At 34.9% G+C, this 20,000-nt stretch overlaps 1 protein-coding gene across 4 annotated transcripts in view; it reads left to right on the top strand.

The window, feature by feature from the left end:
* The window catches only part of LOC106876434 (cytoplasmic aconitate hydratase), an 89,388-nt gene that overhangs the window by 17,375 nt on the left and 52,013 nt on the right, over window positions 1-20,000 (top strand). For 2 of the 4 annotated variants that reach the window (XM_089365931.1, XM_052974608.2), the window contains exons 2-4: window positions 5,879-5,974; window positions 8,096-8,264; window positions 11,795-11,932. In XM_089365931.1, the coding sequence (XP_089222057.1) occupies window positions 5,879-5,974; window positions 8,096-8,264; window positions 11,795-11,932 (403 nt within the window). Of the gene's footprint in view, window positions 1-4,952; window positions 5,651-5,878; window positions 5,975-8,095; window positions 8,265-11,794; window positions 11,933-20,000 lie in introns of those variants that run through there. The other 2 variants (XM_052974609.2, XM_052974607.2) reach the window with 2 other exon arrangements.

Here is a 20,000-nt window from a genome sequence, read left to right as displayed (position 1 = left end):
ATGTATGCATGTGCATTTATACATATGTATGCATGTGCATTTATACATATGTATGCGTGTGCATTTATACATATGTATGCGTGTGCATTTATACATATGCATGCGTGTGCATTTATACATATGCATGCGTGTGCATTTATACATATGCATGCATGTGCATTTATACATATGCATGCATGTGCATTTATACATATGCATGCATGTGCATTTATACATATGTATGCATGTGCATTTATACATATGTATGCATGTGCATTTATACATATGTATGCATGTGCATTTATACATATGTATGCATGTGCATTTATACATATGTATGCATGTGCATTTATACATATGTATGCATGTGCATTTATACATATGTATGCATGTGCATTTATACATATGTATGCATGTGCATTTAAACATATGTATGCATGTGCATTTAAACATATGTATGCATGTGCATTTAAACATATATATGTTTGTGTATTTATATATATATTTGGATTTAAGAAGCATCAGATGTGGTGTGCAAGAGAGACGACTGCGCTGGTATAGTCATGTGTTGCGAATGAATGAGGACAGCTGTGTGAAAAAGTATCACACCCTAGCAGTAGAGGAAACCTGTGGAAGAGGTAGACCCAGGAAGACCTGGGATGAGGTGGTGAAGCACGACTTTCTTACATTGGACCTTACCGAGGCAATGAATATTGACTGGAACCTTTGGAGATATGCTGTGCTTGGGAAGACCTGACAGGCCAAGTGAGATCATAGCGCATGGCCTATGCCAGTGGGTGTAACCAGCCCATTTATGAATACCCCTCATTCATTGGACAATAAACCTTGCTTGTGAAGACCTGTTGAAGCAAGTAAAATCAAAATCAAAATTTCTGACGTGGGGTGTAACTGGCCACTTATGAGTACCCTTTATTCCTCGTTCAATGAATTTTGCTTGCTTGCGAAGACCTATTGAGGCAAGTGCAAACAAATCAAAATCGCTGATGTGGCCGATGACAGTACCGCCTGATTGGCACTCGTGCCAGTGGAACGTTAAAAGCACATCCGAGCGTGATCGTTGCCAGGGCCATGGATTGGCTTCCGCGCTGGTGATACGTGAAAAGCACCATTTGAGCCTGATCGTTGCCAGCATCGCCTTACTGGCACATGTGCTGGTGGCACGTGAAAAACAACATTCGAGCGTGGTTGTTGCCAGTGCTGCCGGACTGGCTCCTGTGCAGGTAGCACATGAAAACACCCTTTGAGCGTGGTCGTTGCCAAGACCGCCTGACTGGCCCGCATGCCGGTGGCACATAAAAAGCACCCACTACACTCTCGGAGTGTTTGGCATTAGGAAGGGCACCCAGCTGTAGAATTTTTGCCAGATCAGATTGAGCCTGGTGCAGCGTCTAGCTCACCAGTCTTCAGGCAAACCGTCCAACCCATGCCAGCACGGAAAGCGGACGTTAAACGATGATATGTTTGTATGTGTATATATATGTATGTATCTATGTGTATATGCATGTATGTAGGTATGTGTGTATATATATATATATATATATATGTATGTATGTGTTTTTATATATATATATATATATATATATGTAATGTGTGTGTGTATATATATATGTAATGTGTGTGTGTATATATATATGTAATGTGTGTGTGTATATATATATGTAATGTGTGTGTGTATATATATATGTAATGTGTGTGTGTATATATATATGTAATGTGTGTGTGTATATATATATGTATGTGTGTATATATATATATATATATGTGTGTGTATATATATATATATATGTGTGTGTATATATATAACCCCAAAAGAATATTTTTCTCCCTCGTGTTCTATCCCTGACCACCCTAACTCTGCCCCCCCCCCCCTTCTCATTCTGTCTCATTCTCTGTTTCGATAACCATTTGCTTCGCCAACACTTCCCCCTCCTCCACCACCCCACCCTATATAAACTAGCACACGCACTCGGATTCCCCTACTCCATTAACTCCGCCGAAAGAATACGAATCCAGAAGATGCTCTTGTCTAATTTTGTTATTTCTAGGTACACCCTGCCCTTATCCCTCCCACTCCACCACCTCTACCGGAAGTTGCCATCTCCACGCCTGCTTAGGGTTTATCTCCTATGTAAGGTAGTGATCATATAGCGCATAAAATGATGGTGTAGTGTATGCAGGTTGAAGGCTATTGTTTGTTTATGAATTCTGCCAAATGCGAGCTTTCTTTTCAGGTAAATGACGCTACTGTCTCCCATCCCAGGGTCTTACGGGCACACTGAAAGGTAGGTCTGGTGAGATTGTTGGGATGCTTGAACGGAGACATGTAGATTTGTGCTTCCTCCAAGAAGTAAGGTGGAGAGGAGGTTCCGCTAGGTTCACAGGCAAAGAACACAGGTACAAAATTTTCTGGACAGGGAATACTGACAGGGTCAGGGGTGTGGGTATACTTCTTGCGGAGAAATGGGTTGATAAGGTAACCGAAGTAGTCAGAGTATGCGATAGAATACTTAAAATTTGATTAGTGCTACATCATGGGTTAGCAACCATTATCTCAGCCAATGCCCCTCAAGTGGGGCTACCTGATGGACAAAAAGACCAATTTTATGACACCCTCTTGCAGACTACCTCATTGACGAATAACAGGGACCTTCTCTTTGTGGCTGGTGACTTCAATGGACATGTTGGACAACATGCAGGGAGCTTCCATGGCGTACATGGAGGCTATGGTTTTGGTTCCTGCAATGAGGAGGGAATCGGGCTGGTGGAGTTCTGTGATGCAAATGATCTTATGGTTTGCAATACTAACATCAGGAAACCTGCCAGTCACCTAGTCACCTACCGTTCTGGTAGACACACTAGCCAAATTGACTACATCCTCGCCAGAAAAAGAGAAAGATGGCTGCTTATAAATGCCAAAACCTTCCTAGGCGAAGAATGTACCCCACAACATAGACTAGTAGTTAGTGACTTCAGGATCAGGGCTAAATGGATGCCCAGAAGACGACCAGCATGGAGGAGAAGGGACTGGAAGCTTAAAGATCCTGCAAATGGACAGATTTAGAGACGTATTACTTGAAGCCTTTCACGAAATAGGAGATATAGCTTCACACGACGTAGAAGACAACAGGAGGTTTCTATGGGACAACCTGCTGAGGGCCACTAACCAGATCTGTGGATGGTGCAAGGTAATGTGTTAGTGGAACAATATTGTTGACAGGGCTATTAGGGAAGAGAAACAGGCTTGGAAGGACTGGAAGAACGGTGGTAGCAGGGAATTGTATCAGACTGCCAGAAAGGAAGCTAGGAGACAGGTTTATTTAGCCAGAGAGGAAGCAGATAAGAAAAAGTTTGCCAATGTTCTGCACCATGAGGACCAAAGACTTGAGGTATTTCGTGTTGCAAGACAGTGTGTGAGAGAGAATCATGATGTTGTAGGAGAGAAATGGAGGTTTGGAGACGCCACTTTGAAAGGTTGCTAAATAAAGAGAGTCTGCCGAGTACTGACCCAACAGAGAGACCAGCTATCCGAATTGATAGTACCTTGCTAGATAAAGCCATTAAGGGCATGAAGACAGGGAAAGCCCCCAGCACATCAGGAATCACCACAGAGATGCTCAAAATATCTGGCGGTGTCGGCTATAGCCTAGTCACCCGTATTGTTAACCAGGTGACACATGAAGGAGTCATACCCAATGACTGGTGTAACAGGACCATAGTCAACTGCTACAAAGGTAAAGGTGATGCTTTAGATACAAATAATTACAGAGGTATCAAGTTGTTGGATCAGGTACTGAAGGTCACTGAGAGGGTCATAGCCCAACTAATTAGGGAGAGAGTCAGTTTAGATGAGATGCAGTTTGGGTTCGTGCCAGGGAAAAGCACCACTGATGCTAGATTTCTGGTAAGACAGCTGCAAGAGAAATACTAGCCAAAGATAAACCTCTGTACCTGGCTTTCGTTGACATGGAGAAAGCCTTTGACAGGGTGCCCCGATCCCTTATCTGGTGGTCAATGAGGAAACTAGGGATAGATGAAGGGTTAGTGAGGGCTGTGCGAGCCATGTACAGGGATGCTGTCAGTAAGGTGAGGGTTGGCAACGAGTACAGTGAAGAATATATATGTATTTATGTATATATATGTATATATGTATATATATATATGTGTATATATATATAGATATATGTATGTATATTTTATTTTCTCTCTGTTGATTTCTGTGTTCCTTTCTGTTGAAGAGCGTAGGCTTGAAATGTAAAAGACTTTCTCACTTCCCGAGCATTAAACTAATATATCTGTTTGTTGTTTACACACCCGTCTTTGTCTTTTGTTTTGTTTGTCTTTTTGTAAATTCCAACTATATATGTATGTCTGTGTGTGTGTATATATATATATATATATATATATGCAGAGGTGGGCACCATTAATCGAAAAGTTAGCTTCGTTAATCTGTTAAGCAAAATGTAGGGATTAATATACTGAAATCTGGTCCCTAATTTATATGTTTAAGAACAGTGATTGTTGTACAGACCATTTCTTGCTAAATCATGAAGATAAATGTGTCATCTAGCTTGTGAAATGATGAAAAAATTATCATAATTGGTGATAAAAAAACTATAGTAATGGTTTCTCGTATTGGCACAGTGTTAAAGATTGTTAGGCCAAGTTTTAATCATTTAAATCAATACCAATATATTATTGGTACTTACAGAGATGAAACTCAATGTCAGTCTTGACTGCATTTGAACTCAGCATATAGAGCTATAAAACCAATAATATAAAGGTTACTCTAGCTTTTTTTTATGGCACCACAAGACTATAACAGTGTTATAAATGCAGTATATTTAAATTAGAGAGGAAGATATGGTAATACTAAAAACATTTTACTCTTGTGCTATTTTTGACTTATGGCGAACATCAAATTATCTCTTTATTCATATGTACAATCTGCATTCATTCCATGTTGACTAAAACAGTGGTATATATTCAAATTAGTGGGTAGTTTTCTAACACAAATGCACTGTTCAGAGTTTTTACTAAAAACTTGGATATGATTATTTCTTTATTGCCCACAGGGGGATAAACATAGAGGAGACAAACAAGGACAGACAAAGAGATTAAGTTGATTACATCGACTCCAGTGCGTAACTGGTACTTATTTAATCGACCCTGAAAGGATGAAAGGCAAAGTCGACCTCGGTAGAATTTGAACTCAGAACGTAACGAGAAATGAAATACCGCTAGGCATTTCGCCTGATGTGATGTCATTGCAAACATGTCAAATAATAACTTGAGGGTTTTTTTGTTCAAATTGAAGGGCACATATTAAGGCCTGTTATTTTACTTAAAATTTATCCATTATCTAATCAACATACTTTCTGCCATTTAAGCATTCATTTTTATAAAGTTATAACCTAGGTTTTATTTTTTTCAAACTTTTGTACTTTGTCAGAAGTTGACCTTTCAGATAAGACACTTGTTATTTCTGAACTGTTTAACTCCATTGAATTTGATCATTCTTTAAAACTTTATCTCATAAGTACAGTTATTTATCAATTTGTTATTCTTGCCTAACATTAGAGTGAAGCTTTGAGTTTTGTATTAAACATCAATGCCATGTCATCACCTTGTTTGCAATTTGAGCATATTTCTAGTAAGGATAGCATGCCATTTGTTCATTTATTATGTAATTCCATGACATTTTTGCTAGTAGAATGTCCAAGTTATATTTATAATTTTATTTTATATTGTTTGTGCTATATTCTATTGCTTATATTCTTTCTTATAACTTTTATATATGTTGAGTTTGTAATTTACATACTTTTTTTACTGACCTGTTATATATTTTTATTTCATAATTTTTCTTTTTCATGTTTTCTAGATCAGAATCCTTATGCCCACTTAATCCAGACAGCAACAATAAATGGAGAGGATTATTGTTATTTCAGCCTTCCAAAACTGAATGATGCTAGATATGGTACGTGTGTTTTAAAATTTCTTATCTTGTTAATAGGAATTATTTTTGTTGAAAATTTTAATGTTTGAAAGTATTTTAGCTTTGTTAGTATGTTAATATGATATGTTAACCAGTAGACTTAATAACCTTGGATAAATATTTCTTTCTCATTATATGACTCTAATAATAAAAGCTTTCTCATTAATGTCTTGTATGAGGCCATTAACTAGCTTGAATTTTTTTTACAGATGTTTAAATTTTTGTATAAAAAAAAAAAAAAATCCCCAAATATATGATCCATCTTTTTTTTTTCTGTTTGTGGTTGCTCAATGGAATATATTTCCAACTATATTAAAGGAATGAATTATTAAACAAATACTGAAAACTTTTCATAGCTGACACAGCTTTAAGATAGAAGTGAGAATCAGTTTAATACTGTTCTTTGATTACTGTTATTACCAACATATATATGGTAATGGCTGAAGGAAATAATTTAGATCATTCTCTTCATGAAATCATTATTTTTTTTTAATGGTATACATTTTTTAGAAGCTAGCAGTTTAAGTATAATAATTTCTCTTGTAATTAATAGCCATTCTGCTTGTTTCAGCAATTTGATACTTTCACTGATGGTTATATAATGTTTAGTTCCAAACAATCAGAATAAGCTGGCCTGTTGTATTCAATTAGTTTTCTATTTTATGTATGAATTTATTTTGCCAACTGAGAATTCCATTTTTATTCTTAATTAGAAACATATTCTATGTTTAAATAGACATGTTGGTTTTCAGAGCATTATATAATTGTCATATGTAGCTGTTGTAAGAATTTGTAATGTAGTATTGTATATCTAATTCAAACTGAATGACCAAAATATACTTTTACATGGCCCTGTAGCAAAATGTGATATGGTTTAAAAGAATCTTAATTCATATTATTAGTTAAAAGACTTCATTCATATATTTCACATGATTTTGGCACAAGACCAGCAATTTCAGGAGAGTGGGTAAGTTGATTACATCAACTGTCCCCCCCTCCCCCAGTTCTTAACTGCTACTTACTTTATCGACCCTGAACGGATGAAAGATGAAGTCAACCTTGGCAGCATTTGAACTCAACATAAAGGTGGACGAGATGCCACTAAGCATAGTGCATGGCATGCTAATGATTCTGCCAGGTTGCTACCTTCATATGATTGGATAATATTATTAAATGATTGAGTTAAATCATTTATATCGATGTATAATCTTTTTCCTTGGCAATTTTTATTTTATTTCATTTACCATTTTCATTGTTGCAAATAAATATCATTTGACCGTTATTAATATTTTATTGTGTACTGTATTACAAATGCACATAATAGTTGTGTATAAAATACTTATAAATTCATCTCTATACACTCCCAATGTATGTATTGAGAACTTTCATGTGCCTATGAGGGAGCATCTTCAGTCATTAGACCTGAGAGAAACAGCAGCTAAATAAACCTGAAACCACCAACTTGAAATTACTTTATAACCATGTTCCTAATTACACTACCCATGGATTTCATATAATTTAGAAAATAACCAAGAATTTCAAAGGATTTAATTAAATTATCTAACTCCCTCTATTATTATGCTGCATAAAGATTCTATAATTAAGATTCTTGCATAAAATTATCAAAGGTTTAAATTTGAACATAAATCTTTAAAACAGATGACATTGCATCATAGAAGCAAGGATGATTTCAGGCAGGTTAATATTGAAAGAGTTACGGAAGGGAGAATACATTGGATAATGTAGTCATAGATATGTCTGAAAATAAAAATAGGTTAGTTGATCTTAGACTTATACAACATACACAGTGAGCATATTTTTGTGTAACAAATGCATATGTTAAATACCTGAAAGTCACATATAAAAATTTTTGGTTAAAATTTGTTTTATTTATAAATTATCTCATAAGGTAATAATCAAATCTAATTTTGAGACTGTGTAAATTGCTTATCATAAAAAACATTTTATAGTAATAATTTGTTTGCTATTATTTGATACTTATATATATATAAAAAAAAAAGATCTATTCATCAAGGTATAAGTTTACTTTATTGTATCTAGAAATGTCAGGTCGACAGATGAAATATTTATTTCCTTTTTCAGAGAGATTGCCTTTTTCTATCAGAGTTGTATTGGAATCTTGTGTGAGAAACTGTGACCATTTTCACATTCATACTAAAGATGTTGAAAATATCTTGAATTGGGAGGTGAACCAAAATGAGAATATTGAAATACCTTTTAAACCTGCCAGGGTTTTACTGCAGGATTTCACGTAAGACCATTATATTTTATTTCCATTTATCAATTTTAGTATTCTAGTTTTAACACATTTGAAGGTATCATTTACTAAATGTTGGTATCTTTCTTGACTAGACGGAAGATCAAAATTAGTTTTGTAATTTGAGGAAATAAATGGCATTTATGACACTTATGACCTATCCCATGTTACTTGTGGTATAGGTGAATTAAAATAAATTTCAGCAGTGAATTGTGGCTTAATTACAAAGTTGGCAAAATTTTAAAGATTGCTTTTATTGAATTATTTAAATAAATTGTGCAACTCTCCTTTCACATCCTCATCTGCCACTTTCTTTCCAAACTCTTGCAGACTTACCTTCCCTTTCAGCCTGTCCATTCTTCTGATCACTTCTCTAATATCCATCTTCTTGAAACTTGAAGTATGTCCTGACACCTTTTCACCAACACCTTCTCTTCTTTTCCATTTCTCCTTTTGCATCTTTTTTATTGCAAGACACCTGGTTCTATTCCCCTATCATTATTCAACTTCTCATCACCTGGCATAAAACCACCTTCCTCAAAACTAACCCCCATCCAGTTTAAGGTCTTGTCTTGCAAGTTACTTGGTAACATCACTAATGCTGGTACCACGTAAAAAGAACCCAATAGTAAAGTGGTTGGCATCTAGCCATAGAAACCATGCCAAAGCAGTCACTGAAGCTTGACACTGTCCTCTGGTTTGTTGGATCCTGTCAAACTGTCCAACCCATCCCAGCCTGGAAGATGGAAGTTGAATGATGATGACAATATTAACCACACTGATATATCACTTCTTCACTGTTAATATTTTGTTTATCCATCGCAGGAAACCAAACATCAGTGCAATATTCAAATAAAAACAGTTACTATTAAATAGACAAAAACTGGAATTGGGATATGGAAATCATTTAATGTATCCTAATGTATCTACATACATTAAGTGGTATTTGGGTATTTTTAGAAAAAAAGGAAAGATAAATTATCATCCATTTGCATGACTTCAGATCTCACTGAAATTATCCTTTATCTGTTGGGGGCTGGTTACATATCAGTTATTAAATTTGGGATAGGAACCAGGTTAGCCATTTTAACTTTCTAAAGTTTCTTCTGTTTATTTTACTGTGTTGTTTTTATCGTTTACTAGCAGAAATACCCGGCGTTGCCCGGGTTAAAGAGAATAATGAAATCTAAAAACGCTGTCTAGACTACGCAACCCTCAACTGTTAGTAGCTACGATACCATATTTCTACATTAATAACTCTCCAATCCATGCCAGCATGGAACATAGACTTTAAGTGGAATGCTAGAAGAAAGTTTTCAACTCATATGTATATAAAGTAAATACACGTAATTCAGAAACACGTTTTGTGTATTTTATTTCATAACCAAACAAACAAGTACAGATTATAAATAATGAAAGGCCAATTTTGGTGATTCATTTGACAGAGGTAGTAGAGAGACAATGCAATGATAAATCTGAGGTTGGATCTTGAAAGTTTGGATGAATGCTGCCTCAGTTAAATCTCTTGTGGTTCCAAATGATGTAATCTGTAGTACAGCGTCATATTGTCTAATTTTGTTTTGCAAATGTTAGGAATCTTGGTCAGTTGATGATAACAGTTTCTTCAATAGCTCTGGAGGTTGGGGACTGTGGAATTGTTGGGAATGTTTTTAACTTTGGTGTTATATGTATTGCTTGAATTTCTTTGACATATGAAATATATGTATTTTCACTGGGTTTGTTAAAGAGAGTTGTGTAGTTCTCGAGTTTTAGGGATTCACACAGACACACAGACAGACAGACACACATTCTCATCTTTATATATAGAGATATATATATATATACACACATACACACGCACCCAAACACACGTATATATATGTATATCAATATAAATATATGAAAGTCAATGAAGTTTCGTAAAAGAAGGTGATCATGTACATACTTTGTTGCTGTTGTGATTATAACACCTCATTGTAAACAATGTTCCTTGTTTTCCCTTGTGGAGCATATGTAAATAGGTTTTTTGTTGCTGCCCACTCTTGAGCAGCCAACATACAGTTGTCCATGTGAGAAGCGGGGCTCTTCCAAGAGAAGACCAGCTACAGACAGTGCTCATCTGTTTTGTTCGGGTTAAAATTTCATCAACATCAAAAATATATGAATTTTCATGGGAGTTATGGCCGTTATGCATAGAATGTAATTTCCAAATTTCATAAAGATCCATTCAGTACTTTTGACGTAGTTTTGGATAAGAAAACAAATGACTAATGTGTGTGTTTGTGTCCATGTGTATGTGTGTGATGGGTGTATATATGTATAGATATCTGTATGCATGTATATATATGTATATATGTGTACATATTACATGTACATCTATATATATATATACATCTACACATATGTATACATATACATGTATGCATATAGATATATATATATATATATATATATATATATATATATATATATATATACATATACGTGTACATATACGTCTATATACATATACATCTCTCTCTCTCTCTCTCTCTCTCTGAAAGTATCTGTCATTACAGTATCGAAATGTGATTGTTTCAGTTAGTGGAATAGTTTCATTTTTAAAGTGAAAGTATTTGACATGAGTGTTTTTGTTTCACTTTGGACACGTAATACTTAAATAGTGGAGGAGATATTATGTTGCCGTGTGCTCAAACTCTGCAAGAAGTTAAAAATTTTTTTTGACTAAAACACAACTGGAACCCTAAGTAAAGCATCTGTAAAATTTGAATGAAATTGGTTGCGTAGTTCTCGAGTTTTAGGGATTCACACAGACAGACAGACAGACACACATTCTCATTTTTATATATATAGATTTCAAGATGCACAAGAAATTCAAAACTGATTATATTACAATCATAATGATGTTTTCTTGGGTAAAGCACATAACTCACCTGGCCTCAGTTCTGTATCGGGCAGCGCAGCAGGCACTTCTTTTTCATTATTGATTTGTTAGGTGAAAAAAGAAAAGGACTTCCACCTGTTAAATAAAACAAATACAATAAAACAGTTTTAAAAAAGCAACAAAATACTAATACAAGTATGGAATAAGGGCTGTTCTACAAATCAAAACAACATATAGTTGATACTTTGATTTTAATACACCACACAAAAATATATACAATGTTATTTGAAACATATGTATTACAATAAAGTTGTTGAAGATATCAGAAACTTTTATTTACAAGTAAGAAGTTGCAAATTTTTGCACGTGTGCACAGACACACACACACACACACCAATCCCAATACATTTTTTTCTCTCTCTCCATTTTTTTTCCTTGTCCCTTTCTGTTGAAGAGCATAGGCTTTAAATGGCAAAGACTTTTCCATTTTTCCCAAGCATCAAACTAATACAACTGCCTATTGTTCCCTCACCTTTCTCTGTCTTTTATTTTCTGTACATTTGAACCATATGTATGTATGTATATGTATTTATAATTTTAGCATGAAATATACATACATTTATATGTATAATTTTTCTAGTGGTGTCCCTGCTGTTGTTGACTTCGCAGCCATGCGAGATGTGGTCAAGCGGTTGGGTGGTGATCCAGCTAAAATAAACCCTGTGTGTCCTGCTGATCTTGTCATTGATCACTCAGTACAAGTGGATGTTTCCAGAAGGTAAATATATCCTAGCACTTTCTTCCAGTAGAATTACAAATAAATTATTGGTCACATTGCTTACACTCTTTAAATCTTTTTATAGATTCTTTTACATGAACTCAGGTTGCTAAAATTTTTAATTTCTAAATATTTTATTTAAGCCATTCTGTTGCACCAATATATTTAAAAAAAATTTCTCTATTCTAAGTATTGCTGTGTGTATGTGTGTATGTATGAAAAATCTCATTAAGCATTTTAGATTGAGAGCATCAACAATGCCTAAATAATTAGGTCTGAATGTTTCTCATTTTATAAACTTTGTCTCCTGACTCCTAAATGGTGAAATTTATTGTTAGTAATTGTCATAGAACTGTTTTAACCCTTGAGGATTCAGATTACTCTGTTAAATGCAATGCTTATTTATCCACATTGTTTCGAATGAATCATGTATTATCTTGTAGCTTTGGAGATTTCGATGAAGTGATTGTTTATTTTTAGAGTGACATTGTATGGTTGGAATGATAAATGCTAAAGTGTTAAAGACTTGGTTGTTTATTGGCCACAGGTCAGCTTGGATTGAGCAGCCCTATGACCAGAAGCTTTCCAACTGTGACTATCCTGTCTGTGTCCTGTGTGCAAGGCTCTCAAGGCTCTCTTTATCCACCATGTCATTTATTAAGACAGTCAAGTGTGATTTAAGGACGATTGCTAGGAGGTTGAGTGATCATGAAGAGGCTCCCTTGTTGGTTTGTAAAGACTTTGTGTTTGTGGTTAGATGTACGTTGTGAGATACCCTGTGTTCTAATACAGATAAAATGAAAAAAGAAAAAATGTTTTGTTTTAATTTTCTAGATTTAACAAGAACTTGACACCTTATATCTTAGAATATATTCAGAAACTTCATCCCTCTGTTAAATTTCATTAACCAATTATTCCTTCAAATCTCTCTCTTTCTGTCTGTCTGTCTCTCTCTCTCACTCTCTCTCTCTCTCACTCTCTCTCTCTCTCACTCTCTCTCTCTCACTCTCTCTCTCTCACTCTCTCTCTCTCTCTCACTCTCTCTCTCTCATATTTTGTAAAATGTTCATTGGATCTATCCTCTATTTTTAAGTGGGCACAAAACATTTTCTGATTTCTTGTTAAAATTTAATGATAATTTTCAATTATCTCAAAGAAAAGAATACTACACAATCCCTTTCATTTGAGCAACATCCAAAATTCTATAAATTTTAAAGTCGATTTTCTAATTAGTCTAACTGTTAATATTTAGAAACTTGAGTAGTTTATAATTAAATGTGCTTTAGCTTGGTGCAACTTTTTATCATTTACTCACCAGCTAAGCAGAATATAGGTTGAATAATTTTTAAAAGAATTCTTTTTACGTAAGAAGTGCAGTAGTTTAGGATTTAAAGACCACAAACCTCTAAGTTGAATTGTGTTGCGGATCTTAAGACACAACTCTGTTTCTTCTGTCAGATTGGCTGACAAATAGGTTCCACTATAATTTTACAGTTGTTAGTATTAAATAGGTATTCACTTATATATAAACTGAGCAAATGTCTGAAAATCATGTGAAACACAATGGTCGAAGTTAAGATGCTATGCTTCTGATCAAATGGGTGCATGTTCAAATTTGACTTGAATCCATTCTGCTGTACTTTGTTAATCTAACTACTTTCATAATTGGTTTAACTGGCCAACCTTTCACAATTGTAAAAGTAACCACTTGAAATAGTCTACCTATTCAGATTTGCTTTGTTTCATTATTTAAAATTATTCACCTTCACAGCTAATCTACAAAGTTTATCTAAAGGTATAGATGTAAATTAATTTTATTTCACCAGTTTTGATTTGTGAAGAATATTTATCAGTAAAATTTAACAGAAATTATTTCAAGTAATGTACACTTGTGATGAACATTATGTGTTGTATTAGTTAATATATGTTTATGATTTAAAACAAAACGTTAAACTGAAACTGCTCAAAGATTTATAGACATTCTTTGTTTATGTATTAAAAGAACATTCTTAAGTTGAAGGTTTTCTGTTTCTTTTTTGTTAGAATCACTTTTACAAACCAATAGAAAAAGGGGCTGGGATTGCAGACTGTTCTTGAATTTCTACAGTAAATTATTCAAAGTAGTGACAGTATTGTAAATTAATGTATTGGGAATATATTTTGTCCAAGTAGTGATGTGTGACAGGAGTGACCAAAGAAGACATTAAAAAAAACAATGATAAAAAATATGGCTTTCTCATATGGTAACATTGCCATCAAGTTTTATGAATGGAAAACTGACAAATTAAGCTTGGTTACAGCCAGGCTTTGTGAGAAAGTATTTTTACAGGGTTTTTTACACTTGCATGCACACAGGCACAGGCACACACATCAACACACACACACACACAGCTAAATATAAATGAGTTAGTAAGGAGTGGTTATATAGAAGTGGGTTTAAGTTTGATCAGTGTCATTGAAAACCCTCTTCTGTATTTGTGTTGGGACTAATTATGTTTTTTAATTACAAGGAATGTCGGTTCTGCAAGGATGGGTTTAGCTGATGCAATAGAAATATTCTCTTTATTTAATCAGATTGCCAAAGTTTGTAGTAGCTAAGCATGAATAAAACTGATAATGAGTATAGATTAATTTGTTGTGTTAAATCTTAATTACTGTTTTATATAATGTGGAAATGAAGATGATGAAAGCCAAAGATCTAAGAAGAGCAATAAGGTGGATATTAGGTTTCTATTTTGACACAGACTGGAGCCAGTGACATTTTGGTGTCACAACTGATTTTGTCAGTTGATACAAAATTCAAAATTACTTAGTTTGAACAATACGATTGCAGGATGTGTAATGTCAGCGTGCATACTAGACAGAGTGTAAGTACCTTCAGAGAAAAATTGAACCTAAGAAGCATCAGTTGTGGTGTGCAAGAGAGACGATTGTGCTGGTATGGTCATGTGGCGAGAATGGATGAGGATAGCTGTGTGAAAAAGTGCCACACCCTAGCAGTTGCGGGAACCTGTAGAAGAGGCAGGCCCAGGAAGACCTGGGATGAGGTGGTGAGGCAAGACCTTCGAACATTGGGCCTCACCGAGGCGATGACTTCTGACTGAGACCTTTGGAAATATGCTGTGCGTGAGAAGACCCAGCAAGCTAAGTGAGACCTAAATCCAAGGCCTCTGCCAGGGGGGTAGCCAGCCCACTTATGTGTACTTTCCTTCATTGGACACTAAACTCCACTTGCGAAGTCCTGTTGAGGCAAGTGAATTCGAAATCGAACTAAATTCGATGACTGGCACCCATGCCAACGTCGTCTCCTTCATTGGACACGAAACTCGGCTTGCGAAGACCTGTTGGGGCAAGTGAAAGCGAAATTGTGATGGCACCTGTGCGCAGCGTCGCCTTCCTGGCACTTGTGCCGGTGGCACGTGTAAAGACATTCGAGTGAGATCGTTGCCAGTGCTGCTGGACTGGCTCCTCTGTAGGTGGGACATAAAATGCACCATTTTGAGCGTGGCCGTTGCCAGTACCGCATGACTGGCCTTCATGCTGGTGGCACGTAAAAGCACCCACTACACTCTCGGAGTGGTTGGCGTTAGGAAGGGCATCCAGCTGTAGAAACTCTGCCAGATCAGATTGGAGCCTGGTGCAGCCATCTGGTTCACCAGTCCTCAGTCAAATCGTCCAATCCATGCTAGCATGGAAAGCGGACGTTAAACGATGATGATGATGATGATGATATATGTCAGCTACTACTCTATTGAATATACTGAAGTGTTAATGTATAATAAACTGCAGTAGTTACATAATAAGATATTCTTTAGGAATGTGATTTGATGTAGAGAATAGTGTGTGACATTGTTTTGTAAGAGAGGTAGATTTGTGATGCAGATCCATAGTGTATTTAACCCTTTAGTGTTTAAACCAGCCATATCCGCCCCAATATATTCTACATGTTTTATATTCAAACTGGCGATATCTAGCCTCTCACACCTAACCTACACTGACATTCTAAAAATAAACAATTACCTCACTGAAACTTCAAAGCTATAAGATAATGCATAGTTAATTCAAAACAATTTAAGTGAAAAAGTATTACATTTAACTGAGTAATCTGAACACTAAAGGGTTAAGGTAAGAAATAACCTTACTGATTTGGACAGGAAATGACCTAATATTTTAACTAAAAGTTAAAATATGGTTGATCTTTTAGAAGTAGAACCATTGCAACATAGAATTATATTAGTGGATCATAGTAAATGATAGAACAAGTCCATCATTACTGCACCATATGGAATATATTAATTAATAACAATAAAATGACAACAAAAGAATGAAACCTCGATATTATGAAAATAGAGGAATTTATATATATATATATGTATATATATATAGTATAAGACAATCAGTAAGTTGTCATAAGAGTACTCAGAGTTTCAAATGAATCACACATTAATATTATTCACTGGATAATTAGAATAGTTTTGTGAATGGCATATTTAATGGTCAGAACATATATTTGTATAGGAGATGATAAAAGGAAAAAATATTAATCAATAATTAATGATACTTTTTTGCATTGTCATATTAACTGTATTATTTATTATCTATTGTCTACTTCTTTATTGAACAAACTTATGGAGACAGTTTTGATTTATGAGACAACAGCTGGAATGTCTTAAAACTAATAGACAGACATCAATCGAATCATTCATTCCATTACTATTGCTATCTATAGATTGATCCGGTACTGTATCTTGTTCACTCTCAGTAGACACAATCAATGCTCTTTTATTTGACCTGGGATCTCCTCTCTTACCCTGGCTTAAAATAAAGGATATTTTAATACTGCTCTTTATCTCCTGTTTCCCTCAGATTTCTGCTTTTGCATCTAGAATTTCCTTCCTCGCCTCCTATGTATGAGCATGTTCCAGTGTTTGACCTTCACTGTTTGTGCATTTAAGAGCATGTGTGTGTGTGTGTGTGCATATTGCTCTCCCTTCCTTTCTCTACCAATCCCTTCTTTCTTTTTGTCACATTTTTGTGTGCATTACTTAATTGTGTGTCTGTGTATGCTCTTTGTATTCTTTACTCTTGTTATGACTCTTTCTCTTACTGAAGCTTCTTCTTTTCTCTGTTTTTCTATTGTCTCTACTGTTCATGAAAATCTCTATAGTCCTTCAGGCTATTTCTCCTTCTGTCATCTATTTTTTTTTCCATTTTGTTCTTTCCTGTATTTTGTATGATGACCTTTAACTCTGCAGCCGACCTCCATCCTCTCTACCTGTTTGCAAGTACTTCCTCTCTCTCTCTCTCTCTCTCTCTCTCTCTCTCTCTCTCCCCCTATATATATATATATATATATATATACACACACATATACATGAATATATATGTATGTATGTATATATGTGTGTGTGTGAGTATATACATATATATGTGCTCTCATATATATATATATATAAATTCTTCTTTATATATATACACATATATGTATAACAATAAAATGACAAAAAAAAAATGAAACCGCGATATTATGAAACTAGAGGAATTTATATATATATTTATATATAGAATAAGATAATCAGTAAGTTGTCATAAGAGGACTCAGTTTCAAATGGTGGAGCTAGAAGCTTCGGGGCATTTTAATAGGCTATTTTTGATGATAGATGCTGTGAAAAAAATAAAATAGCTTATACCCCTGTTATTGATCAGAAAATAAAGAAAAGAAAACATAGACACAGGAAAATTATCTGGTTTACACTCCCTTTCTCCCCCAAAGTCACTTTTTATATTGGTAAATATTTCTTGTCTCTTATAGATAAGCACTTTCCAAATAATCATAAATATAGGAAACTCTTCAATGGGCATATATATATATATATATATATATATATATAGGCATATATATATATATCATATATTTGCCCCTGGGAACTCCTCTATGCTGATGACCTTGCTCTAATTGCTGAGTCACTATCAGAACTAGAGGAGAAGTTTCAGCTGTGGAAGCAAGGAATAGAATCAAAGGGCCTTAGAGTCAACCTAGCTAAAACCCCTTCAGGTAGATGGCCCTGCTCGATCTGCCATGTAGCATGGTTGTTCGTACACATGCATCATACAGTCTGCCTTTTACTCTGAGTGAGAGGCCCTAGAGAGAGAGTCAGTTTAGATTAGATGCAGTTTGGGTTCGTGCCAGGGAAAAGCACCACTGATGCTATATTTCTGGTAAGACAGCTGCAGGAAAAATACCTAGCCAAAGATAAACCTCTGTACCTGGCTTTTGTTGACAGGGTGCCCCGATCCCTTATCTGGTGGTCAATGAGGAAACTTGGGATAGAAGAATGGTTAGTGAGAGCTGTGCGAGCCATGTACAGGGACGCTGTCAGTAAGGTGAGGGTTGGCAACGAGTACAGTGAAGAATTCCAGGTAAAGGTAGGGGTCCACCAAGGTTCGGTCCTCAGCCCCCTCCTATTTATCATAGTCCTCCAGGCAATAACAGAGGAATTCAAGACAGGATGCCCCTGGGAGCTCCTCTATGCTGATGATCTTGCACTAATTACTGAGTCACTATCAGAACTAGAGGAGAAGTTTCAGGTGTGGAAGCAAGGACTAGAATCGAAGGGCCTTAGAGTCAACCTAGCTAAAACCAAAGTCCTAATAATTAGAAAGGTAGACAAAACACAAACCCCTTCAGGTAGATGGCCCTGCTCGATCTGTAGAAAAGGCATAGGTAGAAACTCTATAAGATGTACCCAGTGTAAGCTATGGACACATAAAGAGGTGCAGCAATATTAAAGGAAGGTTAACTAGGAAGTTAGTCTTTGTATGTGGCAGATGTTCAGGAGCAATAAACACTGAAAATGTGGAAAAAACAACTTCTGCCACATTCCAGGAAGAAAAACTAGATGTAGTTGATAGCTTCCGCTATCTAGGTGACCAAGTTAGTAGTGGGGGAAGGTGCACTGAAAGTGTAGCTGCTAGAATAAGAATAGCCTGAGCAAAGTTCAGAGAGCTCTTACCTCTGCTGGTAACAAAGGGCTTCTCACTCAAAGTAAAAGGCAGACTGTATGACGCATGTGTATGAACAGCCATGGCAGTGAAACATGGGCCGTGACTGCTGAGGACATGTGTGAGCTTGCAAGGAATGAAGCCAGTATGCTCTGCTGGATGTGTAATGTCAGTGTGCATACTCGACAGACTTTAAGTAACTTGAGAGAAAAGTTGAACCTAAGAAGCATCAGTTGTGGTGTGCAAGAGAGACGATTGTGCTGGTATGGGCATGTGGTGAGAATGGATGAGGATAGCTGTGCCACACCCTAGCGGTTGAGGGAAACTGTGGAAGAGGTAGACCCAGGATGAGGTGGTGAAGCACAACTTTCAAACATTAGGCCTCACCGTGTCACGTAAAGGCACCCACTACACATGGAAAGCGGATGTTAAACGATGATGATGATGTATATGTATATATATATATATATATATATATGCATATATATATATGCATATATATATATATATATATATATATGCATATATATATATATATATATATGCATATATATATATATATATATATATATATATATATGCATATATGCATATATATATATGCATATATATATATATGCATATATATATATATGCATATATATATATATGCATATATATATATATATATGCATATATATATATATGCATATATATATATATGCATATATATATATATATATATATATATATATATATATATATATATATGCATATATATATATATGCATATATATATATATGCATATATATATATATGCATATATATATATATGCATATATATATATATATATATGCATATATATATATATGCATATATATATATATGCATATATATATATATGCATATATATATATATATGCATATATATATATATGCATATATATATATATGCATATATATATATATATATATATATATATATATATGCATATATATATATATGCATATATATATATATGCATATATATATATATCATATATATATATATGATATATATATATATATATATATATATATATAT

This window comes from Octopus bimaculoides, chromosome 18 (assembly GCF_046866305.1).
Source record: "Octopus bimaculoides isolate indiv1 chromosome 18, ASM4686630v1, whole genome shotgun sequence".
Taxonomy (NCBI): Eukaryota; Metazoa; Mollusca; class Cephalopoda; order Octopoda; family Octopodidae; genus Octopus; species Octopus bimaculoides.
This window is presented reverse-complemented; position numbering and strand designations above follow the sequence as displayed.